At 47.7% G+C, this 27326-nt stretch overlaps 2 protein-coding genes across 12 annotated transcripts in view; one reads left to right on the forward strand and one right to left on the reverse strand.

Moving 5' to 3' along the window:
• On the forward strand, window positions 1-18939 carry LOC106747643 (protein SZT2-like). The gene is made up of 25 exons (XM_014625372.1): window positions 1-625; window positions 918-1235; window positions 1314-1391; window positions 1483-1888; window positions 1972-2192; window positions 2270-2657; window positions 2728-2977; window positions 3047-3787; window positions 3851-4050; window positions 4107-4273; window positions 8329-8629; window positions 8755-8943; window positions 9339-9935; window positions 10056-10432; window positions 10510-10597; window positions 10674-11513; window positions 11589-11871; window positions 12097-13982; window positions 14321-14415; window positions 14489-14930; window positions 15029-15401; window positions 15471-15636; window positions 16122-16338; window positions 16402-17525; window positions 17818-18939. The coding sequence occupies exons 1-25, from the start codon at window positions 602-604 to the stop codon at window positions 17947-17949; spliced, it is 9903 nt and encodes a 3300-aa protein (XP_014480858.1). The 5' UTR covers window positions 1-601; the 3' UTR covers window positions 17950-18939.
• LOC106747641 (E3 ubiquitin-protein ligase HUWE1) overlaps window positions 18347-27326 on the reverse strand; it is a 20878-nt gene continuing 11898 nt past the window's right edge. For 9 of the 11 annotated variants that reach the window (XM_014625360.1, XM_014625362.1, XM_014625364.1 and 6 more), the window contains 25 exons: window positions 27132-27273; window positions 26912-27038; window positions 26686-26835; window positions 26269-26415; window positions 25922-26116; window positions 25523-25703; window positions 25162-25446; window positions 24650-24872; window positions 24371-24551; window positions 23896-24265; window positions 23620-23796; window positions 22892-23510; window positions 22642-22820; window positions 22360-22541; window positions 22176-22235; window positions 21999-22088; window positions 21782-21909; window positions 21405-21642; window positions 21035-21310; window positions 20736-20924; window positions 20476-20663; window positions 20263-20396; window positions 20000-20165; window positions 19721-19911; window positions 19500-19602 (listed from right to left, as the gene is read on the reverse strand). In XM_014625360.1, the coding sequence (XP_014480846.1) occupies window positions 19500-19602; window positions 19721-19911; window positions 20000-20165; window positions 20263-20396; window positions 20476-20663; window positions 20736-20924; window positions 21035-21310; window positions 21405-21642; window positions 21782-21909; window positions 21999-22088; window positions 22176-22235; window positions 22360-22541; window positions 22642-22820; window positions 22892-23510; window positions 23620-23796; window positions 23896-24265; window positions 24371-24551; window positions 24650-24872; window positions 25162-25446; window positions 25523-25703; window positions 25922-26116; window positions 26269-26415; window positions 26686-26835; window positions 26912-27038; window positions 27132-27273 (4921 nt within the window). Of the gene's footprint in view, window positions 19603-19720; window positions 19912-19999; window positions 20166-20262; window positions 20397-20475; window positions 20664-20735; window positions 20925-21034; window positions 21311-21404; window positions 21643-21781; window positions 21910-21998; window positions 22089-22175; window positions 22236-22359; window positions 22542-22641; window positions 22821-22891; window positions 23511-23619; window positions 23797-23895; window positions 24266-24370; window positions 24552-24649; window positions 24873-25161; window positions 25447-25522; window positions 25704-25921; window positions 26117-26268; window positions 26416-26685; window positions 26836-26911; window positions 27039-27131; window positions 27274-27326 lie in introns of all 11 variants that reach the window. The other 2 variants (XM_014625366.1, XM_014625369.1) reach the window with 2 other exon arrangements.

The raw sequence follows: 27326 nt of genomic DNA on the forward strand, positions 1-27326 counted from the left end.
CAATATACGACGCGGAGTTCACTTTCCGGTTTCCCCGTGTCATTCATCGTCTCTGCCGACGTTTATTGCGGCCGTATTATTCGTTCACACTTACGAACGAGATGAACGTTTATGTACGGCGGAGAGGTATTTATCGCGGAAGCTTTATCGAAAAAGATTTCCGTTCGAAACGTTCGGCACGCGAATGTCCGCAACGCGACGCAGTGCGGTGTTACTGGCCGAGACTTCGAAGTCACGGAGCCTGGCGAAGGATTTGAAAGCCCTGCGAGCGTTTTAAACTCGCGCTCGAATTTCGCAGATGTGCACGTGGACGTGGGTAAAAGTGTGCGCCGTAGGTTATGTTGCGTTATGTTTATCGTTCGCCAGCAGTGAAATATAGCACGCGGTGATGAAATAAATAGACACAACACAATATGACCTTTGGACAATTGTGCGCGTCGACAGTTTTCCCTGTTGCTGCTGTGGTGCAGCGCAGTGCATTCGCGATGACATCGCGATGATTTATTTTCCGCGCAACGTGACGACGACCTGTCGAGAAGTGCAATGATCTTAATAATAATAATAATAATAATGGACTGATAGAACGTTCGCGTTTCGAGTCATGGCGAGTAATACAAAAAATGAGGTGAGTCTGTGCCGCGACAGTTTTCATCACGTCGTCGACGGTCGCACAGGTGCATACACGAGTGCACGACATAACCTCTTCTTATGACAACAATATGAATCGGTCAATACGCTGACAACGCGTATAGTCCTTGTAATGCGAATATTATGATTTCTGAGGGCAGAACAATTGTGTGCACTCTTCTGCGCATTTATATCGCTCGAGAAGAAGTGTCGCGATGTTTCGAAGTAACGATGACACCCAGCAAAATTATTATTTTCATTAACTGTCGCTTTTTTTCTCTTGCACCCAGGAAAGAACCGTTCTGGAAGCGGAAACGGTATTTTTACTAATGAAGAAGGGTTTCCCCATCTCTCGCAATGTAAGGGCCCAATGGTTGCTGGAGCATTTGGACTCTGTGATAAGCATACAGTGTCCGAGTATGAAAAATAAAGAGGCACCCGAACTGGAAATTGTATCGGTGTTGCCAAAAGATAAGCCTACAGCTTGGTCTATAGATACTAGCCATCAATTTCTTTATAAAGTTGTTTCCGCAACTTCGATTGTATTCCTCGCGCACAAATACAGGATGGTCTTTAGTTTAGATTTAAGCCCGTCTCTTGCCACTGTGGTAAGTGATAAGATATGCATAATTTGTCGATATCACTTTATGTTAGAGTCCAAATAGAAGCTTGATTAAATTTTGCAGGATATACAACACGGGGAAATTGTTATTGACGAAGTATGCCTAGCGACTAAGCGGTGTCTGGAAGGCATAACCAGACCAGTAAGTAGCTTTCCGATACTCTATAAGTGTGTATAAAAAGAAAGAGAGGTAGAGAGAGAAGAGAGACTTCTTAATTCACTTGTACCTGTAGTTTACGATACCAGGCAGCAAGCGTGTGATGCAACCTGAGATTTATGTGACTGTGATAGCTCATACGCCATTCTTTACAAACCCGGCGCAGCAAGTACTGGTACAAGGGTGGTTGATCACCGCGGATAACGTGAACTCTCTAACGCAGTACGTCGAGAAGCAACTGTACTTGTTGGAGGAGAGAGTGGCGACCGTTACCGCTGTAGCTAATCAGCAATTAGAACATTTAAGAGCGGAAAGCGAGCGTTTGGTGGGTGGGCTCTTCGACGAGAGCGGTAACTGCTTGAACAAAAGTAGCAGTAGTTGTACAGCCAATATCTCCATGGTTTCGCCGGAAGCCAGTTTTGTAAATATGCTGAGATACGGAATGCTAGCTCTAACACTCTTGCCTGAGCACAGCTGCGCACGTGAGTGCGATTTATAATTACACTCTAATTGATCATTACGTTATGCAGCACCGGGTGAAGAGTGTGTGAATTCAAATTTTCAGACATGGTTGTAATCTCGGACGGTATCGTCGGAGTTAAGGACGTTCACGCGTTAGACTCAATCGTGCAACAACTGCGCGCAACGACGGTCGCGTGCAGTTTTTTACACGTGGGGAGCGCGTATCATCCGCATTGCGCGGACGGTCTAGTACCGTACCAAGATCTGCTATATTTCATCGCTGCTGCTACGCTCGGTAGTTACATGTCCTTCAATTCATACGTTGTACGTAAATCTTTCACCTCAACTGCCGCGTTCGCAATGTTCGTCGCGGTGATATCTTCTTCTTCTTCTTCGAGCAGGTATCTGCACATGGAACGGATATGAATCTTTACCACAGGAATTTCCTCTGCTGGCAATTGTATCGAGATGTGCCCTACGATAGTACGCCGGACAGTCGTATCTGTTGGCGAACTGAGAACAACTGCTTCGACGGGCACAAAACCGATCAGTTGCTGAGGAAGAAGCAGATCGACGACAAGGTTACCTGTACCTTGAGCAGCTTGCTGTGTTGCCGTCTGAGGGAAGGGTATTTGATAAAAAGGGCCGGCGTACGAGACGACGTTCTTGAGATCAATTTCGTGCTGCTGTGGAAGAGCAACGTCTCCTTGGAATATCTGGTCACGTGCCCGTGGTCTTCGAAATCACTGTCCCAGTCCAATGTGATACAATACGTTATCACCATAGAAGGTAAGGTTTAAAGGGCGATTTCTCGAGAACGTCGAATAATCACTTGTGGCTCCAATTGTTTTGGTTGCAGCGCCGTATGAGTTTTTACACGACATCACATGCCTGTCGAAGAAGCCGTTGAAGTCGAATTACCGTCAGGGAGTCGTCTCTTGCTTCTGGACGGCACTGACGTCCTTGACCGAGAGCGACAATACTTTGGCGCACTTCAGCTGGTTTCCAGGATCCGGATGGACTTGGTACAGCGTCCCGGACACCATTCGAAGCGGGATGCCGGTGTTTTACTTGTCGTCCTACCCGTCACCAAGTACAGTACAACTTAGGTATATTAATTTGCTTGTACAAACGATTATTACGGTGGATACGAAACCTGACGAGTCGCGTTGTTTCAGCGACGCAGCCTGCCCGCAGTTCGGGCAAATATGGCAACCAGTCGTCTCCCTGGACCCGCTTCAGTGGGCGCGCTGGATGCACACGCAGAGAGTCACGTTGATCCTGTCGTACGACAGGCCCTTGCCGAGGCATCTTCACCAGGCGAATCAGAGCGGTCGTTTCCAGTGCGTCCAGAGCCGGCAGGCAGCGGCCGTTCTGTACGCTATGCTGAAGAACTGGGCGACCTTCGTGCTGATCGAGAACCACACGTACGTTCAGTTCATATACAGGGAGGCGGAGAAACCACCGGTGTCGTTCTCGCTGATCCGCATTAACTGCAAAGCGCTCTGCGTCGTGCTCAATATAGCATTCGCCGGCGGCACCGAAGGTGTCGTCCGTCACAACGTGGTCGTGGACCTCGTGGACAGATTGTCCAAGTTGACGTTGCCGAACAGGCCGACGGAGCAACGCGAGACCCCGTGTTGCACGATCATTCACAAATCGCTCGAGAGAATTCTCATAAGATATGAGCGTATACCGAACGACCTGAGCATGGTGGTGTTCCCCGACGGCACTCAGCCGACGTGGACCAGGGCTGCGCCGGTGCTGAGTGGTAGCCTGACCATCACTCTGTCTAGATACCTGTACCACAATCGATGGCTGTGGCACGTGAAGCGGCCGCTTGTGCAGACCATCCCGGGTATCACCCTGCCGAAATTGAACATCACCGCGATCGCGAGGATACTCTCCACGATCACGAAGTGAGTACATTTTTGCATATTCTGCTCGGGACCGCGGTGTTCTCATCCGCGCTCTATTTGCAGAATACGTTTGACGGAGGGCTTCAACTTTGCCTATTCGGCAGCCGGCATCACGAATATGGTGTTGGAGGTGCAGATGCAGGGCTTCGGCGGAAACAAGGAGTCTTATCCGTGTATCATACAGTACATTCTCTTCCCGCCTCACGCTGTGTCGAACGCGACGCTGGAACGCGACAGCGGCTCCGAGGAGGACACGGAAGAAGGTAGGGCATTGCCGGCCGTTTGTCGAACGTTGGGAATTATTCATGGACGCTTTCAGGCACCGCCGACGGGGAGGCGAGTATGCAGGAGGATTGCGAGAGCTCGAGCGAGTACCAGATCGTGACGGAGGTCTGGATCGAGCCGCAATGCGGCTACGTGCAAATGCCTACGCAGTCGACCGCTACCTACATGCATCCACTGCAGTATCATCAGTTACCAGACGCGGTGAGTATATGCGCGGCAATTCCCGATAAAAATTTCAGTGTCATTTGTGTTGAGTCATCGGCTAACAGAGGAATTGATAATGGCCGAATGATAATAGCTCCGGAACGGCTAATACGCCCAGACGTTCGCTCTTTCATCGCGGATCTGTTAATTCAAGACACCGGTTTATGAACGGTTATCTCTCCCGTGACCCATTTGATCGTTGCACGTGTTCAGTCGCGAGAAATTTCTACCGCAATGATATCTAGTCTACTTCTAAACGTGTAGTCCGCTCCACTATAAAACATCCGTGTAACCTGCTTGAATTGATAAGACTCCGTTAATTCCTTGAACACGTCTCGAGAGAGCGATAAGATATCTTCCTTCGATAGCTCCGTGAGATATGTCGCGCGATACGTGATTTACGAAGGCGTCGGAATATTAAAAATTCCTCTTCCATCAGCCGGGAATGTTTGTGTAGTAAACTTGTCTTTATATCTAACGATGTTCATAATCTCGAACAATATTCGAAGAAAATTCCGCGGCGCCGCGTATCCTTGCCGTACCACAGGTAGCTGCTACTCCGGCCCGAAACGGTCCGTCCATAAAAACTGATCGATATATAATTTCGATGACTTCGGTCTCAACCGATACTCTGTGTTGATCTTGATTTCACAACTTTGTAGAACGCACGAGTACTTTCACGCGTTATTTCTATCTCCCTTATCTTGAACTAACTTGATAATGCCGCGTGTGGTAACACAAAAATTATTCCGGCGTAAAGTTGTCTAAAGTGCTTTATTTTGCTAGGTACTGAGTCTATCTGGCAGTAAACATCGTTCGGCTGATACCAGATTCAGCTTAGTTCCCGGCTCGTCGTATCTCGTGTAATATTTAACGTCCATGTATTCGTTGTTGTCGTGGCAGCCGTGCGTCTCTTCTCGAGGTTTTCCGGTGGAAACATATTCTTTCCCGAATTACCACCTCTGTTAGAAATAATCGACCCTGTTTGCTTAGCGATACGTTAGGTCTAGTCCGGCGGTTTCGTAACGCGTTTTTGACAAACACCGAGACTCCGTAATGCCTCCCCATAGGCACAAAAAGGTGATCGTAGGAAAAAAAAAAGTAGGAATGTCGAATTGCGAGCATTTATCCGAAGGCAGCGTGCAATAATGTTGGAACAATTTGCACAAATGTCTCCTAAGCGTCTTGATTTTGAGGCGTAGCGCGCAATGTAGCTTTATCTTCAATCTTATCGTCCGATTGATAGTGACGCTTATAAAATTCTCGTATGCACCGTCATTCGTGAAGGACAATTAGGATTAAAAAGCTTATAGCTTTTATATATCGAGGAAATTCTCTTACGCGTCGATTTGCTCAATCGCCCCGTCGATTAAACGATATATTGATGGGTGCGTATTGATAGAACGCAGTTTACCAATCTCTATATCGCTATGACTAGTCGCATTTGGAAACTTGGAGAACTTCTTTCCACACTTCATTCCAGACTCTTCCTTCTTCCTCTTCATCGTAGTCTCTTATCGATTATTGCCGCAACTTCGTCCATAGATTTTCGCGCAATACGCGCGGAGGACGTTCTGTCGTTTAAATACGCCCGACAACAGATATGTTTGCAGCCTGTTCTCGTTCTCGAAGCGCGCTCAAAAACACAATTCTAGCATAAATTCACATTAACTAGATAACTGTTATCTGATTTACTCGTTACCTGGAGAGTGTCGCTAATCAGAAGACCAAACTTCAAGGTACGCCGGACTGATATTCCGAATTAAATTTTATTCCGCGAAAAGAAATCGCTTCGTCAGTCAGGCACGGTTTCCGCTCGACTGTTTGATCGATTTCAATTTTTTCCTAAAAAGCGTATACCGCGTTTCCAGTTGATCCTTCTCGGATAACCGATGACGCATGAAACGTAAATATTCGACTCGTCTCTCTCTTTCTCTCTTTTTAGTCGAACGGTTCCCACCTAAAATGTTCCATCAACGTCGTTTCAGATTCGCCTACGACTCGTGCCATTAACGATCGATCACCCTTATGTGAATCTGCCTGACCCTATTTATATCCATAACGAGAGAAGCTAACGGGGAGCAGTGTCTGTCATCGGAAGTTGTTATCGTCACGTCGCGAATACCGCAAACATTTGTCTCGCAAGAACGACGGCAAATGATTTTTCCTGTCGCAATGTCTTTTTGCAGCCTCATTTGCATCGCCTCCTCTCTCGTCGGAAAGATAATAGAAATAGCGCACAGATCTCGGTGTGTCGTCTCGTTAGGACATCTAGTTTTTACCAATTCTCAGGAAGGCTCCTACCCGGCCATGAGAACTCGCGGTAGTCTCGTCTGCGAAAAACCGGCCTCTCGTTTTCGGCGAGGTGGTCGCGAGGTTCGCATCGGCCGCGATCAGAGAGAGAGAAAGAGAGAGAGAGAGAGAGGTGTCTATCACCACGTATCGTTATCGTTATCGGGGTGGGGCTTCGGTATCGATGAGGGTCCTCGGAAAGAGGTTTTCCTATCAGCCGCTTCAGGTATATATAGGGCCCAATACTCGCCCTGCGCTCACTAGTGGATCGGGATTATCTTTTTCGCGTAATTCGAACGCCGTATATTGCTTCGGAGCCGCTTATCGAGCCGGGCTCCCTGGTGACGATCCTTTATCGCCCGCGGATTAGAAGTGAACGTAATTCTCATCGACCATCGTCGTGGCACAGCCACGTCTCGCTCGCTCGTCGTCCTCGCCTTCGTGTCTCAGTGGTGACGGTGAGACGGCCCGTGAATTCCGTAGTCTCCTCTGCCGAAAAGGTACATCCCACCTGGATGTAAGACCGGCGTCTCTTATCATCAGGTGACTCCGCGCGCGAAATGAGATTACGGCGGAGAACATCACGGTCGGCCATCTCTGCCGTGGGAACGCATCGTCCTCTCTCTCTCTCGGTCGCCACGGTTCCTCGGATTCTCGTTCAAACATCGCGCGACTCTCAGTTGGAAGTGAGGATCTAGGCATTGAGCTCGGCGTAGCTCTCCCGATTAACTTGCCAGATCTAACTCTTCCAGCTCAGGATCGCGCGGTTCCACGTCGTTGCCGCACACAGTGCTGTTTGTTCTCCGGCCGAGCTGTCTTCCGCCGCGCCTGACCGCGCGGCCAGTGGGTATCACGGTTCAAGTGGAGAAGTGGTCTCTACGCTTTGTATGAAAGTGAGATTCAACTCCTCCAACTTATTCCTGATCCCCGGTGCTCTTCGGCTCTCCGGGTGTGCTCGGCCCGTTTTGTGAACATCCACCCGTGATTATTCGTTGCTCGCCGAACGACTGGAGTGCTGTTAACAGATAGACTTTAATAGACTTTAACCGCGAACTTTGTGTTCTCTCTATCTTTCCATAACTATAGATTAATGCCTAAGTCGCGCTTAATTTAATGCTGGAGCAAATGAGATCTCTCCGGAATACTTTTGCGGTATATTAAGCCGTTAGAATTAGACTGAGATGTAACGAAAACACACGACACCCGCGAAGGTGTGTTACACTTACCACGCACACTGTACTCCGTCGAATGTACGAATTCCTAGAATGTACGAATTATGAGTTAAATATATTATCTATGCGATGTGTGTAACAGTTTATTGCACGTTCCACGCAGAATTCTCTTGGAATCATTATTTCAGGCACGGGGGCGATTCATTTTTTTCTTCCCTTCTTTCCGCTTGGAAACACCTAACTTTTAAGAAAACTCACTCTTTTCTCACCTTTTCCTCACTCGAGTCCTTTAAAATAAAAACTCGATCACGAAAGATCATGTTCGATACAGCTCCTTTAAATATAAAACAAAAGATTCAATGAAAATGGAAGGATAACGATAACTCCAGCGATACGATATTCATAAGATAAAGAACTGTGATGGTATTTTTAGGCTGTTATTCGTCGACCAAAACCGCCGCTCCCATGCATGTTATTATTTGGCGTTGTGCGGGTCAATATGTGTACTCTTGTCGCATGTAATATTAAAGTAATCGATGCTCACTGATCTCCTGTCTGATGTATTCATTGTCATTTCTGTCCGGCCAGATTGCCCGAGTAGACGAGGAGTGTATTAACGCTTTGATGACCTTAGAGTACTTGAGCCTCTTGAGCCAAGTGGTGCCGGCGGAAAAGAGCACCGAGATCGTGTTCGGGCAGTCGCATGCGGGAGGCAGGTATCACGGCGTCGCCGACACCACCGTGCCGAAATGCCCCGACCCAGCCGAGCTTTTCGAAACTACGCCGATCATCGACGAGAGGATCCACCCGATGTACTTCTCCTTCGACACTCTGAGCATTTTGCCGAAGTGTCAGCAGGCGGAACTATTGTTCTCGATGTTCGCCAATGGTTAGACTCCTGTTCTGTAAAACGACACGCGAGATCGTAGAGAGAAAAAGAGGACTTGCCTCTTAGATGAGTAAGAACGGACGGACGAGAGGAAACAGTCTTATGTCTTGCTTTTACTTTGTCAGATTCGGTGCATATCGACGAGGATAGAAATAGCGCGAATAAAATTCTTATGAGCAACTTCTTGGAACATATCAAACAGCTGCACAACAAAGAGCTGCTGCTCACGTCGGCGGAGTCGCACAAATTCACTAGGATGCTCCTTGGCAGGCCGCGAGAGAACGGCCCGCCGTTACCTTTCTTTTTGCAAGGAGGTACAATATCAGATTCCTCAGGGTGACTTTCGCCTAACTTTGATTCGGCTAATTAATGAGTAATAATAAAAATTGCCCACGCCAGTGTTCTGTAACTCGCGTCGTTCAACAATAATCGGAAAGTTAGTCGATTAGCTTGGTCGGAGTTCGGTAAGAGGGTAACTCTTAATCGTGATGGACCACGAAATCGTAGAAAGTTGAATCAGCATCTCGTTATCGCAGCAATCGTTATCGCTTAAATAGCACATTCCCTTTATTCCGTAACGACAATTTCGTGATCGTCAACGTTGCGCAGCTATTTTGTAATACATTTCGTCACGCATGCGTTAAGAGTTACAGAACAAGGGCGCTGCTTTTGAACTGCTGCCTATTGAACCATGCGACTTACATTTCAGAGAAGAACTGTCAGGATGACATGTCGGATATTTATCCGAGATGGAAGTGTTTTGTTAAAGGGATCAGCACGACGCACGTCATTCTCACTATCTTACCAGCGACCGAAAAGGATGTCCGCTTGATAACGTACCCGGCGTACGCGGCCGACAATTGCACGAGCAATAATTCGGAGAAAAATTTCGAGTCGGACATTTTCGATCTCGACATGAACGAGAAGATCTTGTCGCCTACTCTGTGCGCGAAGGACACGAATGCGCCCGACTTCCCGACGTTGGAGCGCAGGGAGTCGAAGATCTCCAGTCAGTCGACCACCGCGGACAGCACGTCGAAGGCCAATGCGGAGCAGAATTTCGCAAATGCCGACAACGAGAACAGTCTTGTCATACCCGTATACGTGTACGATTGCTCGTTAGCGTTGCTGATCGACGCGCTGGTCGGCCGGCTGCAAACGCCCCAGAATAAAGACATCTATCAGGATCACACGTTCAAAATCGGCCAGGAGATTTGCGAGGACTTCATCAATCTCAAGCCGGAAAGCAACACGAAGCCCTCGTCCCCCGAGCCAAAAAGCGAGGACTCGGACAATGTTTCCAGCGGTAGGCTGTAACGCGCTGTTGAAACATAGCGTTAAAGAAATACGTAATTGCATGACTTATAATTGTTGTCGTATTGGCGATTCGATGTGTTTCTAATCTCCTCGTCATTTCCTGTACTAGATCAACGAAGTTTGATGGAACACTGCAAACTGTTGAGCCTAGCGCACTGTCATTGTTACGTGGTTGCCGTCTACAAGTCGCTGGCGCTGCAACAGTCCTTGAGCTACGAGGACATGGAGGCTGCTGTGGCGCAGTGCGAGGAGAATCTGATTGAGATTAACATTACGAATTACATACGATCGGTGTGCAGGCACTTGAGCACGTTGCCGAGGAACAGTCCACTCGATCAGTTAAAAGTATCCGCGTGCAACGATGTCAAGCCGTTGCACAATTTGATTAAGGATAAATTCAAGAGAATCATGGCGGTCGCCTTTAGACCCGTACCTGCTCACCCGGAGTTTTATTACTGCCTGCCATCGTGGGTGTCGGACAAAATGGTTCGTTCCTTTGTACGTAACGCGATCGGCTGTTTGCGAGTGTCGTTCCTTCACGAAAAATCACGTGCTACTTGCAGGAGGTGGTGTCGCAAAGGACGGATAGCGACGAATTCACGTTTCATTCTGAAATATTGGATCCAAACGTAGATAATTCCCCTAGTCAAGGTAGATAAAAAGTACACGTTGCACTTTGAAAACGCGAACAATCGAGCTTGTGTCATGCGTTCATCTTTGTTACCAGTGAATCAAACCGCCAATATCACATGGCCGGCCGTGAATCTTCACAGCAACGGGAAACTGTCTCACCGTGACTCCACGGAGTCGCTTATAAGCGATCTTCAAGAGGAGAATACGTGGGACAAGGAACAACCGCTTTTCCTGCACCTAAGCTGTTCGATACATTTCCATTCCGAGTTGTCCAGCATACCGGTTAAGGTAGTGCCTACTTGCTTCACCGAGATCATCCAGAGGATACACGACAGCAAGGAGAAGGACCTCGCCGAGCAGAGTCTGGACTATCTGAAGATTACTCTGGACATCATATGCCTGAATCTAACGAGAGAAGTGTTGGAGGTGTCGTTGGAGCGTTACCCCTCGCTGAGAGCGACGTCTTACTGCAGCGCCTCACCGTTCGGTAGCGTGCGCACCGACAACGGTGGCAGTCCGAGCGCCAAGACCGAGCCGATGCAGGAGAGATTGCCGAACCTGCCGCTGTACCAGCACAGCGCGATAATCAGCCTGAAGGATGAGATCGAGTGGCTGCTGCGGGATGAAACTGCGACGGCGCTTCTGGACCATCCGTCGCCGAGCGCGGACACGTTGCGCTTCATAGCGCACCACGTGTCGGACTCCGCCGGCAGATCCAGCTGCTCGATGGACAAGGTGCCTTTGCACTTCGTCTTCTCGTCGGAGAGCAGCGCGCCGAAGTTCCTCAAGGAGTTAAGGAGCCTCCAGATTGACAAGTACTGCATCTGCCAGGAGAGCGATCTGTTTTACTTTATCAAGAAGCCGGAAGCGGTGGTCCCTGAAGTGAGACCCGAAGCGTTACCCGTAGACGTGGAAGAACCGCAATTGAAAGAAGGCGCGTATTTTCGTCGGAAGGTTTGCATATTCGAGTCGACTTCAAGATTTAGTCACTAGGTTCGATTGCTTACAGATGACGGTGTTGAAAATGTCGAGCAAGAGGAGACGACGACACCAGTTACCGCAATTCAAGTAAGCGGACAGGACTCGGGAGATGCGCCAGGTTATTATTCAGAAATCTCGAGTATAGCCGAAGGGAAACACGGTACGGACGACGGATACGACGGCGACAGCAGCAACTCCGAGGACGATTTCCAATGGCTGATAGAACTCGACAAGCGCCGAAACCGTTTGCCGAATTTCTGGCTGATCCTGAGCGTCGAGAGCAGCGACGTTAACGTTTACTTTCACTGCAGGTTCGTATTCCTTTGTGCTTCGCTCGCACAGTCGTCTGTAACAAACCAGCAGGGTGAAGTAATAACTCAGTTGAAAGTTAAGTTGAAAACAGTTAATATAACTTGTAGCTTAACTTGGTTAATTTTTAATTAGAACCTTGATCAACTTATAACCTGATTGAAAATAAAGATCCAACCTCGCAGAAACGAGACGCTCGTGCCAAAACAAGTGCAACCTCGTTACAGATTCCTGGAGCTTTCCTCGCCGGAAGTGGACTGTTATTCGCAGATACAGAAGATGCTGCTCGCCCAAATCAAAGCCATATGCCGACGGGTGAATCAATACCTGCTCTTGCAAAGTCTCAACGACACTCGCATTTGCGACCCGCTGTTGGAGCCGGAATCCAGCGAAGATTACACGTGGAGGGGCGAAACCGGCGGCGACATCGGCAGTCTCTTCCAAAATCACGCCTCGGCTTCTCCAGGCATGTTCAGGTGTCCCGTGATCTGGGAGGAGCCCTTCAATCTACATCCCCGTCTCAAGACCGGACCCGGCAGATCCGGACTGTCGAGGGGCATCACAGCGCTGCACGGCGTGCTGAACAGGCTGTCCGTCAACAATCGGAACAACATGTTCGTGTACCAGGAGAACAACAAGAACGTCTTTTACCTGCGGCTTCACGAGCAAACGAACGACGGCAAGTCCCTGCAGAACAAATTGTCCGAGAGCGACGAGAAGCTGGTGGTCTCCCGCAGCAACAGCGTCGCCTCCTTGTCGCGAACCAAAGGCATCGCGAACGACCACGTGTTGTCGGACGACACGCGACCACGAGTCCGTTCGTTCGGCGAGAAGGAGTCCGATATATTGAACAAGACCGGCGACTCGATCATCATGATGGTGCACGGGATATCGGAGGCTGGCCCGGAGGTGAAACGGGACCTGGTGCAAGTGCTGCAGAATCGTCTCGACGACGCGGTGCTGGAAGTGCTGTCCGTAATGTTGGCGCGCAATCCGATGTGCAAGCTAACGCCGGCGGACGTGCACTTCATACAAAAACCTTACAAATCTCCCGAGAGCACCGTTCAGCTGTCCGTGCAGCCACACTGTGTGCCTCACATAGACGCTTTGGGCTATTACTTGAGGCAGAACATATTGCAGTTCCTGTACACGCCCAAGTACACCGATCTCGGCATGAACCATCATTTTCAGGATTACTCACCGCTGGACGGCTCGAGGAAGAGGGCTGCCGAGTCGGACATCTTCCTGTACAATCAGAGCTACAACTCGAGCGGCAGCAAAGGCATAGCCTGCATCGCGTTAGCCATTACCATCGACAAAAGTGAGCCAGCCGCGACGTCCGACGAGCTGAGCTTCTTCCCCAAATTGCCGAGGGTCGAGAATTTCGAGGGTATCGTGTCGACCACCGTTTACGATCACTCCAAGAACAGCTCCAGGCCGAGCGCGGAGACGTTGATCGAGTTCCGAATCTGGAAACAGGGCAGGGTCAACTTGGAGTCGCTGATTCAGAAATTGTCGTCCGCCGTGAAACACGGCACTTGGGACTTGGTCACGGAGTACCATCTTCTGGCGACGCCGTTGACCGAGCCGGAGTCCGCCCCGTCGACGATCAAGGAGACGACAGCGGAGGATAATAACTCGACGATCGACCAATACGAGCTCGGCGAGGAAGGCAAACTGAACGAGATATATCACAGCACGTTGGCGCAGTGGTTCCAGTTCGCCCTGGAGATGGGTGTGCCTGCTGTCAAGAAGCACGAAGTGATCATTCACCATCGACACGCGATCCCGGTGATAGTGAAGGAGCTGCAGAATCTTATACGCTGTCAGGACCCGGACACGTCCAGCAGAGTCTTCGTTCTGCGAGATCGGCAGCCCTTCCTCAATCACTTCGTTGTTCCTCGCAAAGCGGGACCCGTTCACAAGTGGTCCGAGAGTATCCGCAAGACAGCCGAGGATACGCCAGGCGCGGACTTGCCCGTGTACGTGCCGCGTGATTTCAACAGGGACGAGCAAACCAGCTGCATTAAGTGTATCTTGATCGCGAGGAACTTTTGCCAGTGGAAGGCGTCCTCGAGCAGAAGGATAGATCCGGAACTGCTTGCCCCCAAGGGTCGGTTTAACGATTCCTTCCAATTTCCTTGAATCTCACGCAGAGTTGCCACAAGCCTGGAAAACGGAGAAAATCGGCAAAAGTCGTGGGAATTTCAATTGATCGAAGACAATCTGTGGAAAAGAATCGGGGAAAGATGTAAAAGAGCCTGGAATTTTGCACTTCGCGACTTTCGTGAGCTTTGATGTTAAAGTAACGTTAAGATTTTAAATTACATATTGGTAATGGAAAATTCTCCCACTGTCGTCTGGAATAATCGGGGAATTTCAAAGAAACATTTTCCATGGCAACTCTGTTACGGATCTCGTCTTGAGTTTTGCCACAATTTTATGTTACAGATCAGAAACAGTTGCAGAAATTTAATCCGCTGATATCGGAGTCGAATTTCGTGCCCAGGCAAAGGATACTGCTGGCCGAAGTACAAAGTGACAATGTGAGTGCTCATTACAGGCCAATATTGTAACGATCGTCAATCCCGGAGGATTCTCAAACGCTGATCATTTCAGATAAGAATATATATGTACAACTGGTCGAAGGAACGGTCGGAGAAGCTGATGAAACAAGCGACCAGTCTGGGCACCTGGCTCTCCTCCAGGTCTAGCCTCTTCACCAACATAATCATGCAGAAGCTGGGCATATTCCATCACAAACTCACGCGAGACTCGCAGCAGCAGAGGGAACACGGCTCTCAGTATTACCAGATCACCGACATGGAGAGCCTCGCGAAGTTTCCCAGCCAGTCGAACGCCGACAGCAAGGACTGGACGCGGTCGAGCAACCGAGCGCAGGCGCAGGTGAAGAACAGCGCGTTCTCGTGGAGCCAGGTGGTCGGACAGGCGATGCGCGACGCGAAGCCGAGCGTATCGTATCCCCTCAACACGACCGACCCGATCGTAAAGGCCGCTTACGATTTGCAGGATCTGCGACATCGCGAGAAGAAGATCAAAGGTAGGCCCCCGATTCTCAGCAGCTGGCTCGCTCAATAATCGTTTTCTTCTCTCTCTCTCGTTGATGACTCGACTGACGCGACCCTCGGAAATTCGCAGAGGACGTGGAGAGACTGTACGCGATGTGGCAGAGCCGCACGCCCAACATACCGATCTCGCTGAACGCCTCGAACACGTTCAAGCAGTACTCCCGTTTGATACACTTTTGCCACACGCCTCTGCTCTTCCTACCGGCCTGGCGTCTGCAGTCGGCCGCTACGAGAGATCACTCGTTGACGCCGCCGTCGTCTCTCTTCAGCTTGAACAACAACAACAACGCGCAGCAACAATCGCCGCAGCCGAAGCAGAGGGCGGCCAACACGTTCTTGGTCAAATGGCATCAGGAGCTCTGCAAGTCGATGTTGTCCGAGTACAAGCAGTATCTGCAGATCTTGGGCTTCAATCCGATCCAAGTGGAGTCGCCGCATAAAACGTTCGTTCAGTCGTCTATCGTTGGGAATCGAACTTTCGCGAAGATCTCTGAAGATCTGCCCTCTTGCAGAGACGAGGAGCAGGCGCAGCAGCAGTCGTACTATCTCAAGAAGTCCATGCTGGGCGGAGTTTTGCTATTCGAGATCCACTTGTCGCAGCCGTTCTTCATCGTCAAATTGAGCATTATCGAGTGCAATCGCTTGCAGACCAAGACCAGCAGCGGCATGGTGAACCAGGTGGGATAAGTTTCAAACTTAGATGGCTCTGTAAAATTGCGCTCGAAAATATCACTCTGAAGATGGGGAGCAGAGTGAATGATGGTGGTGGGGGTAGGTTTCACTCCGAGTGCAGATAATTCCCAAACGTAAACACATGAAATATCATCAAAGGGGATCGTATATTGACTAATTATCATCACTGACAAAGCTCGAACGATCGCAGCTGTTGTGGAGACATGTTGTTTGAATTTTTGTTGGGGATATAGATGTTCAACGACGCAAGGATTAGTCCGCGGACAAACGCGCACGATGAATCAACTTTCCACGTTAAACGGAGTCTCCGATTGTTACATAAATCCTCCGATAACTCGAACCCAATCATTAAATTAATGTTAATACAGCATCTTTCATTCTATATGTCGTGTTGCGAAAAAATAGGGATAAATTCCAACTGTCTTTCCGCGCGTAAAATGAAATTGACCGACGATGTGAATTCCTCGCAGTTCGTGCTAAGCTTCGTAGACGCCTGCGACAAGATCAAGATCAGCATGCACTTGCACTCGTTCACCTACGACTTCCACCTGCGCTGTATTCATTCCTACATCGCCGGGACTGGGCCGTGGTCTCTGCAACAGGGCTACCATCTCACTCACTTTCTGGACGATTTCCTCAAGTACTACAGCAAGGCGCCGAATTACGCGAGGAATCTGATATACAGCGGTAAGCCCGGGGAGTGTGTGTCGGTCAGAATTCGGGTGACGTCACAGGTTTCATTCATTCCAGACGTGATAACGATACGGAACATAGCGATACCCGCGCGCACGTTGTACTCGTATCTGCTGTCGCACGACAAGGTGTACGACATGCGCGTGATGTTCAGCGAGCTTCAGGAGTCCCATGACAACGAATACGTCTTGATAAAGCTGCAGAGCACCCCGTTGGTCAGCTATTGCGACGCTCAGGACACCCGGTACACCGACGACTTCGACGTGGCGCTGATCGTGTCGCGCGTCGAGCAGCCGCCGCAACTGGAGAAGACCGAGATCACCCTGAAGTATTACCTGATGCTAACGAGCAAGAGGGAATTGTACCCAAAGCGGGAGGTGGAGAACAATAAGCTGGGCAAGTTCAGGACGGTGTACAGCGTGGGCAGGTCCACGACCAGCTCATATACGGACAGCCCGGTGGAGTCCAGCCCGGTCTCGCCGATACCGCCGTTCGTGAGGGACAATTCCAGGACGGAGATGTGCGTCGATCAGCAGGCAGACAGAAGCCTCGACGGCTCCAACGGCTCCACGAAGGAGAGTAGCGAGACGAAGGACGCAGAGGTGAAAATGGCGAGCTACAACATTCACAGCAATTTGGCGCCGACGCCACCGCCGGTCCCGAATTCCCCTCTCGCGCAGAGCTCGAGTATTCCGAACGCGACGTCGAGCGTGTCGACGTCGTCGCCGCATTTGGTGCAGATTCGTCAGGAATCGGTCAATTATCTGGGCTACTACTCGTCACACGAGCAGCTCATGCAGCAATTGATCATGTCGCAGGCGCAGGCCGCTCGCCAGCACATTACCAACATGGTGGACCGCGGCGCGTTGCAGTGCAGGACGCATTTGCTCTGGGACAAGCTGCTGGACAACAAGTCCACGATGACATACTCCGAGTTCAAGGAGCTCTGCTCGTTGGCCCACATCGAGTCCCTGCCGAATCTGGACCCCAGGCTCCGTCCGCTCGTTAATCAGCCCGTCTCGTGGTATCAGGCGCTGTCGAAGGTCTTGCAAAACAAGTACCAGGATAATCACAAGCAGTTCAACACTTCCGACGGGAACATCACTCATCACCTTATATTGGACCCGACTCTCTTTCAAGCGTTCATGATGCTGACGATCGATCTGCATGCGTCGAGAGGAGTGAGTACACCGTGTATCGTCGAAGACGAGAGTCATCGGGGCAACTTTCGTCAAATTCTGATTAAGCTACTCCACGATCTAAAATTGCTATCATTCAGATATCGCCTGCTCTAATTTGCTGATGCAGTTAGAAATTACTAATTGGCCCATTATTGTTTAACGACGAATTACAGAAGTTGGAGTTGATATTTGCGATTTTGATCATTCGACGGTTAGTTTATTCTGAGTTTGGTGAAAATTATTCTTGGAGCGCGAGCGAGAATACAGCGGGACGTAATTGGCCTGGTTTTAGGACTTATGCGCAGTTTACCGGAAATCCACGGAGATCAATGTGCCGATGAACATCGAGGACGTCTACACTCTGGTCGAAGGTTTCGTCAACGCTTGCTGCTTCCACCTGTGGATGGGCCTGTGCAGCCAGTGATAACATTCCGATTACGATGCGATGGCACACTGCTTCTCAAGTTTTGCGACGTACTTATGAAGATTTTTTTTAACGCGCAGCGTGTCATCATTCATTCGACTCAGCGAATTACCTCCAGTAATGCGCGTCACGGCGCACTAGAGATGCTAATATATTATGGATTATTATCACACTTATACGAAAGACTTTGTAAATATGAAATATATATTTTCCTGTTACATACATTAATATTCTCATGTAGTTAATCGAACAATAATTTATTCGGTAATACACAAAAGTAAACTATCTTTAAAGGGAGACTAAAATTGTAACATCGCGTAACATCATCGACGTCTGTCCATCAAGGAAACTGAGAAGTTTGTAATCAAGGACTTCGCAATAACAAAAGAACACAATGTTCCTATCAGTTTTTTTTTTATATATATAAGAAATACAACATTCATCATTTTATTCTGCGAATCCTAATCAATAATTCCCTAACAATTTCGAAAGGAGCTCGATAATCAATTGTAACGGTGCCTGTACGTGTTTCGCCAATATTGTCCCGTTCGATGTGTTTATAAAGTAATATCTGTTCAACTGTAAACTTTATTTCGTTAAATCTCAAGAGAAAAGAAATTACACGTGTTTAACATCACATTTCGAATGATTAATATTAAAATGATATTTAATGACCATTACTATTAATTAAGAATTAGTTATAATTATTAATACTAGTAGTGTACAACCATACATCTTTTTAGGGGAAGGATAGCGTTTGTATTGTGAAATCTTTTAGGCTCAACATCTCTCCGCTAATTTCTCTCTCGTTCTCGCTCTCTCATCGTCACATTCTCCTTCTCTCTCTCTCTCTCTCGTTCCCTTTCACTCGCACAGGCACTCATACACTTATGCTTTTGCTGCTCTTTTTTCGGTAATTAACCAGGCCACCGTTGCCGTTGCCACACGTTGTATCACTATTCAAACTATCGAACCGGTTAAAACATATCGCTGGTTTTTTTTTTCAAGTGCAGTATATTACATTCTCTCCGTCCTATATTACTCCTTATGACAAACTAAAGTACCTAACTATTACACTTATGCGTGAATCTTACCCTTATCGTATCTTACTCATAAAAACTAATCCTCCTTATCCTTCCTTGTAGGGAATTATCGTTAAGCTCGGCGCTTCTTCCAAGATCCTCTCCACAACAAAATAAACCCTAGCTTCGGGTATCATTGAAACGCGTTATTCTCACGTAATTACATCATAATTAATTATACGTATATACATATCCGTGTATCTATATGTATATATCGAGTTAAACATTTTTTTTCTTGTTAGATCTTGATTGAAGACCAAGCGTGTCGCCAGAATGTCACCGATCGGACTGCATGAACGCGTAATTATACATGACCGAATCTCTCTCACGGCATACTCCGAACAGACAGGACAACACATGTATGATAAACCGTTTATAATATACGACACGGCGTTTCGCACAAACTTATGCGAATCCTCCACTGTGCCGATGAACTGCCATGGTGAGCCTGTGCCTGTTGTTGAGAGTTTATGCAAATCCGAACCCTTCACTGCACTCGTGAATCGCCTTCAGCAGATTCGTCCGCAGTTTATCATACGTTTCGTACACTGGTAAATCCAGTTGATTGAAACTGCAATTTGGGAAGCGCGTTTTAGTTCGAGAACATCGCCATGCACTTTACTTCGCGCTTTCTCCTCCTCTCTTTCTCGCGAGAGAAAGAAAAAAGGACATTCAAATCATATAGTTACCAAGTATGGGCAGAGGGAAGCCTGTCTGTTGACCTGTCTTCCCTGTGTATTTGGAACTTCTGCACGCCGTTCATGCCTTCTAATGCGGCGAAACCTTGCAACGGTACTTTGGACGTACCAGTAACAAATTGCAAGAACTTTGCACGATCCGCTTGATCAAAACCGCGCAGGGCACGCCAGAACCATTGGATCTGCGTAAAGACGACGGAATAAATGTGTTAACTCGACGCATCGTTCGAGTAAGGTCGAATAACGCACAAAGGAAATGTAGAAACTTACCTGTAGGGACGTAGCACTGTACTTGTGGTATTCGGTGTTCGCTTTAAGATCCTCGATATCTACATTAGGCAAGCCGCTGATCAATAGTTCAAGTTCTTGTTCGTTAAATATGGAGATCAGTCGTTTGGGTATAATGTCGTAAAAGCCCTCCAAGAATGCGTTCAATCTGTGGGGATGGACCAAAAAAAAAATAAGAGTGAGCATAGCGATAATTAAGCAGAAATCGTCGAAAGCGAACGTTTTCGCTTCTGGAATCCACTTACTGTTTCCGAATCGCTCCAGTCATTTTCATTTGACATACTAGCCTAATATATTCTAGTTTCGTCTCTTCGGTAACAACTATATTACGTCCGTTTGGTATTAAATCCCTCACATCGTTAACGCCAAATTCATTGACCTGGGAGCAAAGCGCGTATTTTTAGCGATCTCGTTGTGAAAATTGCATGCAAATCGCACCGGAATAAATGGTTACGTACCTCGGTGGAGAATGTGAGTTCATATCCCAAATCGGAAATGTTGTGTTCCGTAAGGTAGACAAGTCCTTTATAAAAACTGTAATCTTCGCTCTCCATGTCTGTATGTTTCACGAGTATGCCGAGTATATGCTTGTAAAAACTACGCGTGAAGTAGCATTCTAATAATTTGTTATCATAAATAGCTTTAGCTGCAATAAGTAAGAACTTGTTGTTAGAGTGATCTTTCGGCGTGGGTCCACTGCAGATCCGCGACAACTTACCAATTACTCGACCTACGAACTTATAATAGCACAAGTGATTGGGATTACAGTGCGAAGAGGAATTAATCATGTATGTTACTCGATCACCAGGGCTGACCGTGAACAGAGCGTACATAGGGTTGAAGATCTCCCTTGAGATGATAACGTACCACTCTCTGAGCAACCCTCCTGCATCCTGGCCTTCCTCGCCTTTCATTGGTATCAAAAAGCAAGCGTTTTATTTGGTATATACGGTTCCTTGGCTCATACTATGTTCACGCAAAGCATCGAGAAAAAAAGAATGTTAGGAGTATCTCTACCTTCAAAGACGATGTAGAAACGATTCTTCCATTCGTCGGCGTTCCTCCGATGAAGCTCTCTGAATGAATCTTCAAATACGTGACTTCTACGAACGTGAACCGCCAACTCCTCCCGACGAATACCCTCGTCCATCCGCTCGAGTTCTGTTCTGAAGTAACGTCTCTTCACGTCGAAATCTAACACCCTGGTGTGATCCACCAACACGGAAAATGGACCATCCGCCAGGTGTGTAGTCGTTTGTCGTAGGATTTGATTCAGTACAGTCCTGTGCGTTTCTGAAAGCGGGATACACACATATTCAATTGTCAATACATGTATGCATTAAAACAGCACACGCATGTAATTTGTGCTCATCGGTTACATACGCACCGGCAAATTTGAGGAACTTTAATTGATCCGGGGGCAACGTCTTCTGCGGAGTCGGAGTTATGTCCCAGGAGGTGTTATTAGTGGTTTCCGTTTGCGAAGTACCTTCATTGTCGGAGTATATCGGTGACACTGGCGCCAACTCTGGTACGACTTCTCGATTCTCGCTATTCGTGTTGAGGTGACGATCGCGAGACGTACTCGACGAGGAGTGTACCAGGAAAAACGCTTCTACAGCGGGCTGCAATGTCAAATGTGTGCGTAAAGTATATACAAAAAATAATATTCGCAAACTACATTAGAACGCGATGAATAGTATGATGAATATGCAAAAGTGTAAAACGTGAAGAATTTTCATCGAGATAAACATTATCGATTACTTGTAAAACAAGGACGGCATGGTGATCAGGCGTGTACTCTAACTCGAGTAAGCAGGCGCTAAGAGTCTCCCACAAGTTATCCAGTACAAGACTCTCGCTCAAAAGGGGGAGTGTGGTTTTCTCTTCGTCTAAAAATAACCAACGAGAAAGAAATTTAATTTAATGATGATACAATAATTAACGCTGTAACGAAATCACGTCAAGATCCTTGGCTTACCGTTGCGAGAAGATGTCTTTGAATTGTCAAGGTTTGAAGAATTAGCTTGCGTTGTATCCATAGGAACGTCGACGTCCGCATTGTCGGCGACTATAATAAGACGATTAAATTTTCGATATAAATGATTGTTCAGAATAAATAATACAGAGAAAAAATGAGGCAAGTCAATCAAAACACCTGTTTCTGATGCGTTACTCGTTGTGCCTGTGTCCATGGCTGTTTCTGACGCTTGATTGGCTTCAAGAGGAAAAGATGTTTCAATCGACATTATCGCATAAATCAATAAAACGTGAGGAAATTTTACAGATTCAGCGCAACATGACGTTATAAGAGAATATAGGATACATAATCTGTATAATACCTGTTTTCTTCGTATTCGCTAAGCGTACAGCTTCCCTGATCTGCACAATGACTTTAAGTATTCTCAAGAAGAATGCCTGACTAGATGTTTTGCTAACAAGAGCGGCCATCGACGGCAACTGAAGGTCACTTCCGGCTTTAACTTTGCTTGGTGCAGTGACAACCACGTTCTCGTTGGTGAATCTGGAAGAGAAGCTTTCGCGAATAAATATGTGTCTGATTCATTACGCCTTTTTACACTCAATCGTAGAATGCACGATCCGTGAACGCAAAAATGTCTTACCTATCCAACAGAATTCCTCGGCCGCCGTTTCCACCAGAGCTGGTAGACGGCTGATCTTCCAAGGAATTCCTTCGACTCAATTCACGATTCAAGACTTTTAGCTCCATCATCAAATCATTGATATGTTCGCACACCATATTCGCTAGTTCCATTGCACCTTCCAGAAGCAACTTCAATATCTAGAAAAAGAGTGATTGATGTTACTTTCTACTTAACGACTATATTATATCAATTTATAAGAATGCCTTACCAGTTGTCTAGTAGGATCTGGACAATGAGACAGGTTGAGTAGCAATGCTGTCGCATCTTCCAGGCCCTCCTCGGAGCAACTCTTACTAGTCAAGACCTGCACGGCAAGCTTCAAATGTCCTTCTGGCGCGGCGACGCTGTGCTCCTTACTGACTTCAGTCTTTTTGTTCTTTGTGCCTTCCTGCCGCCGGTAAGGATTCACTTCGGTCAAGCCGATGGAGATCAAGGAGAGGAGGCGCAGCAGTTTGTCCGTCAGTTGGCTGCTTCGCTTGATCACGGACCAGTTGAGCATCGAAATGAGCTGGCCGAACGCAGAAGCCTCGAACGTTGTTATTCCGTGTTCCGGCTCGTTTCCTAGATTCGTATTCGAGTGAGTACGCGCGACCGACTTTCCTTTCTTGGACGCGCACGAATCCAGTTTCAGCAACATGTCCCAGAAGTCCGGGAGATCGCTCCTTCCTATCTTGGACGTCGACTTGCCCTTCGCTCCGCCGTCCTCCTTGCTGGCGCTCACGTCTTTCTCCTTATTACTATCCTTATCATCTGATTCCTTAGATTTGATTGGCACAAAATAACCAGGGAAACTCTTAGCTAACGATATCAACAATTCTAAGGTATGCCTGCAATCCAAGGAAAGAAAAATATAATTATATAAAAAATATACGTGTATAATTCGTCACGTTAACGTTCATCAGATTCTCAAGTAATTTCTCGAGTTAGCGCGCTGACCTGCAGACGGTAGGCGCTGCCTGTGGATGAATGGCGATAATATTACCCTGCCGCTCAGACTTCTTGCCAGCGTGACGTACTATATGAAACACATTGGCTCTGCAGCCGAGCGCAGCATCGATACTGATATTTAGCCACGATTGCGCGTTGTTTCTTTGGTCAAATATCTTTGGAGAGCTGCAACGAGAGATTCACCGGGACCCGTTTATCATCTCGCGAGACGAACGTAACGCGCATTGTTCGACGGTAGGTGAAGCAAGGCGGTCAAAGTCTTACCATAAATCCATGGGAGGTAACAATCCCTTTCTCTTGAATTTCCCACTAAGATCTGCTATAATGTCTTTATTTTCGTCGTTACTTCTTTCCATGATATTCAGCAGTGCCTTCACCACCCACTCTCTCGTGCTACCGTGATAACAGAGATTTCTGATCACTCGGTGCAGTCTGAGCGTGTTGATCTTCGGCTCGTCTACAAAGAGTAACACAAGCAAACAGGCCATCGACTCGTGATCGAGTAATTGCCGTCCTCTCAAGCGTAGTCCAGCACCTTGGTGCGCTATGTTTGCATCACCGCGGGTATTCCAGGCACTCCACTGAGATCTCTGCGGCACTGCATGAATAGCGTACCGTGTACCACCACCTCGAGCTGTCGACAAATGTTTCGACTTTTGCATCAAACCATGCCTCCGAAACAAAGTTTCATTAACGACGCATCGACACGCCGATGTGTCCGGTATAAACGCGGACTCACCTCTACCAGAATTCCTCAAGATACTGGAGAGAGCAGTGTTGCCTTGACTGACATGATTGAGAAATCTTTCCTGCATCATATGCCGGTTACGTGCTTCCCACTCTCTCCTCAAGTTCTGAGCTTCCTGAGCCAATTCCGGCGGTAGGACGGATATCTGTGACTCCTCCATATCTGTCAAGATCTACGGGGACAAACGTCGGGATCAGTGATTAAACCGTCACACTGTGAAGAGGCCAAGGGAAAATGATACACTTTCTGCCGAGCAGCAATTATACTAACAGCCTGTCGAAGGGAAGGTTGCAGATTTTGGAAAAATGCCGCAGCGTCCACGGGATCCTCCGGGTTCGCCGAGGCAGCTGCGTGCCGTTGCTGCTCCATGCGTTGTTGCGCCAGGACTTCCTCCTGAATCGCGGGCGGCAGGGCAGCCAGGAATTCGGGGTTTACCTCAACCGGTCCGGTGAGTTCTTCGACTACTGCGGCGCGTTGCCTGATACGCTGAAGCCTGTTGACGTATCATTTTCATGCCATTATCACACCGTTGCTCAACGCTTTACCGTCCGGAACAGTAATTTTAATACGGAAGTTTTTATATAGTTTTAACATTTTTCTCTCAATGTAATTTGGAACGAAGCTTGTGGTCCGCAATAGAATTTGTTTCTGAATAATTCCTATCCCTCAAGGATGTATCATCCGTCAGCGTTGTCCCTCCATTACGTAAAAGCGTACAAAAACCGTGTTGAAATCACACATAACGACAGTGGGTAAAGGTGTAAATTAATCAACGTCTCTACCTGAGTTGCTCGGCGATGACTTCGTCGCGCATATCCTCGGGCAAGGCGGCCAAGAACGAGGGGTCTACGCCATCTGGCAGCTGTTGCTCCTGAGGTTGCCAATTGGGCAGCGGAGGTTGTTGTTGCTGCTGCTGTTGTGGTTGTTGTTGCTGCTGTGGCTGCTGCTGCGACGATTGTTGCGACTGTTCCGAGGTCTCCGCGGCGGCGGCTGCAGCGGAGGTAGTGGTGGTGGTAGTGGTCGTTTCGGACGTGGAACACGTAGGGTCTTGACTGACAACGTTGGCACTTCGGAGCGAACATATTCGTGTCGATATCTGTTGTAAACGGTTCGACGATTTGTACCGCGACATTTATTACTTACTTTCGCTCAACACTGGATTGACTGTCGTCCGTCAAGAGTCTGCGTATCCAATCGGCCGAGTCGCTACTTTCCCTGGATAGATCCTCGCTGGTTTCCTGACCGAAATCCACTACAATCGGTGCAGCGGCGCGATTGGACGACTCGGTAGTGTTCGTCGGCTCCGCGCTGCGTCCAGGTTGCCCTGCGGAAGCCAGATGCGTCGCTTGGTATAACACGCTTGATGCGAATTGCCTCATGGGGGAATGTAGGCCAGTCGCGTTGTGAATGACAGTATTGCAAAGAAGACCAAAACGTAGAATGATCGAAAGGAAAACGATCTCGATTACAAGGGGGAGATATCTTCGCGCACCGTTTCGAACATTCTCGGACTTGGTCCTTTTTGCAATAATTATATATTACTTAATCTGATGGTTGCTTCTGATGTACACGGTCCTAACACCGAGTCGACGATACTCTCCGCGAGTTCCAATGTCGGATTACGATTTGCCGTGCGGGGATCTCTACTCTCCGACGAAGACGATTGCTCCTCCGGCGGTGGCGGAGGCGGTCGCTCCTCATCCTCTTGAACCGTCACTTCCATTTCACCTGTTACATCTGGTATGTAAAAGACACATAGAAACACGCATGTATAAAGTAGTTGCCGAAAGAAAATAAATAGAAAAAAAAATTGTTCTCTCGCCCTCTCTCTCTCTCTCTTTCTCTCTCTATTTCTTTTTCTTTCTCTCGAGAATATCTTGCGAATATACCGATTATGTCTTCTTCCGGCGTGCGTTCCTGCCTCGTTGTTTCCACAGTCGTCTCCTCGCCTGCTACGAGCGGAGTGGCGTCGGTTCTTTGCGACGTCGACGCGGACGATCTTTGTTCGTCCATTTGTATCAAACTGGACGAACCGGCTGGAATAGGAAGCGTACCTTGAAGAGCGGTGTTTTACAGACATTTACTTATTTATTTATTGCATATGCAAGATAAACTTCCCTCATATAGGAAAAACATAAATATAATTGCATTTGTAGAGATAATTTATACTAAAAAGGGAAAAATGAAAATATAACAAAAAAAAGTTTATAATTTAAGGAGCAGCTCAAACAATTTTCTCTTCGCATGCTCTGGGACATATTAAAAAAAAATCAATGTTCAATGGTAAATGTAAACAATATACTCACATTCCGTAGTATTCAGTCGTTCCTTCTCGTCTTTACTGTCCTTTTCGTTCTCCTTCTCGGATCCATGCTGTTTCTTACGCTTTTCCTTACGCTCAGCCAGTTCGGCGTTCCTGTGCTTCTCCAGTCCAGGTATCAACTTGTGAACAACACCTTTAAATAGCGGAAATGAAATCAATAAAATTGCACGAATACACCACGCGAAGATCGCGAATCTCCTCGTTCTTACCAACGCAACAATCTGGCTGAGAGTCCCCGTCCAACTGCTTGCTCTCTTCGATCCACCAATGCAACGCGGTCGGTATGTTGTTCAAAGTTGCGGCGAGGCTTGGTCCAAAGAGATATCCGGATTGATCCTGAGGACATTCGCCATTTTTAACTTCGGAACGCACTCTTTGTATGATATCACACATATTTGCAAGGAACATATATATATTGTGTAAACGTACGACATAATCAATTTGCTCTTCTTCTTGATTAGTAAATATCCCCAATCCATTATCCATGACGACAACGCGCGTGTCTCTGAAACTCGATGCCAACACTTGGCTGGCGGACAAAGGAAGAGTCTGTGCAGCTGGGCCCAAAAGTCTAAATCATATTAAAAAAATTAAATATAATGAAATAGAAATTAGAATAAATAT

This window comes from Dinoponera quadriceps, unplaced genomic scaffold (genome assembly GCF_001313825.1).
Source record: "Dinoponera quadriceps isolate SergipeBrazil2010 unplaced genomic scaffold, ASM131382v1 scaffold1395, whole genome shotgun sequence".
Taxonomy (NCBI): Eukaryota; Metazoa; Arthropoda; class Insecta; order Hymenoptera; family Formicidae; genus Dinoponera; species Dinoponera quadriceps.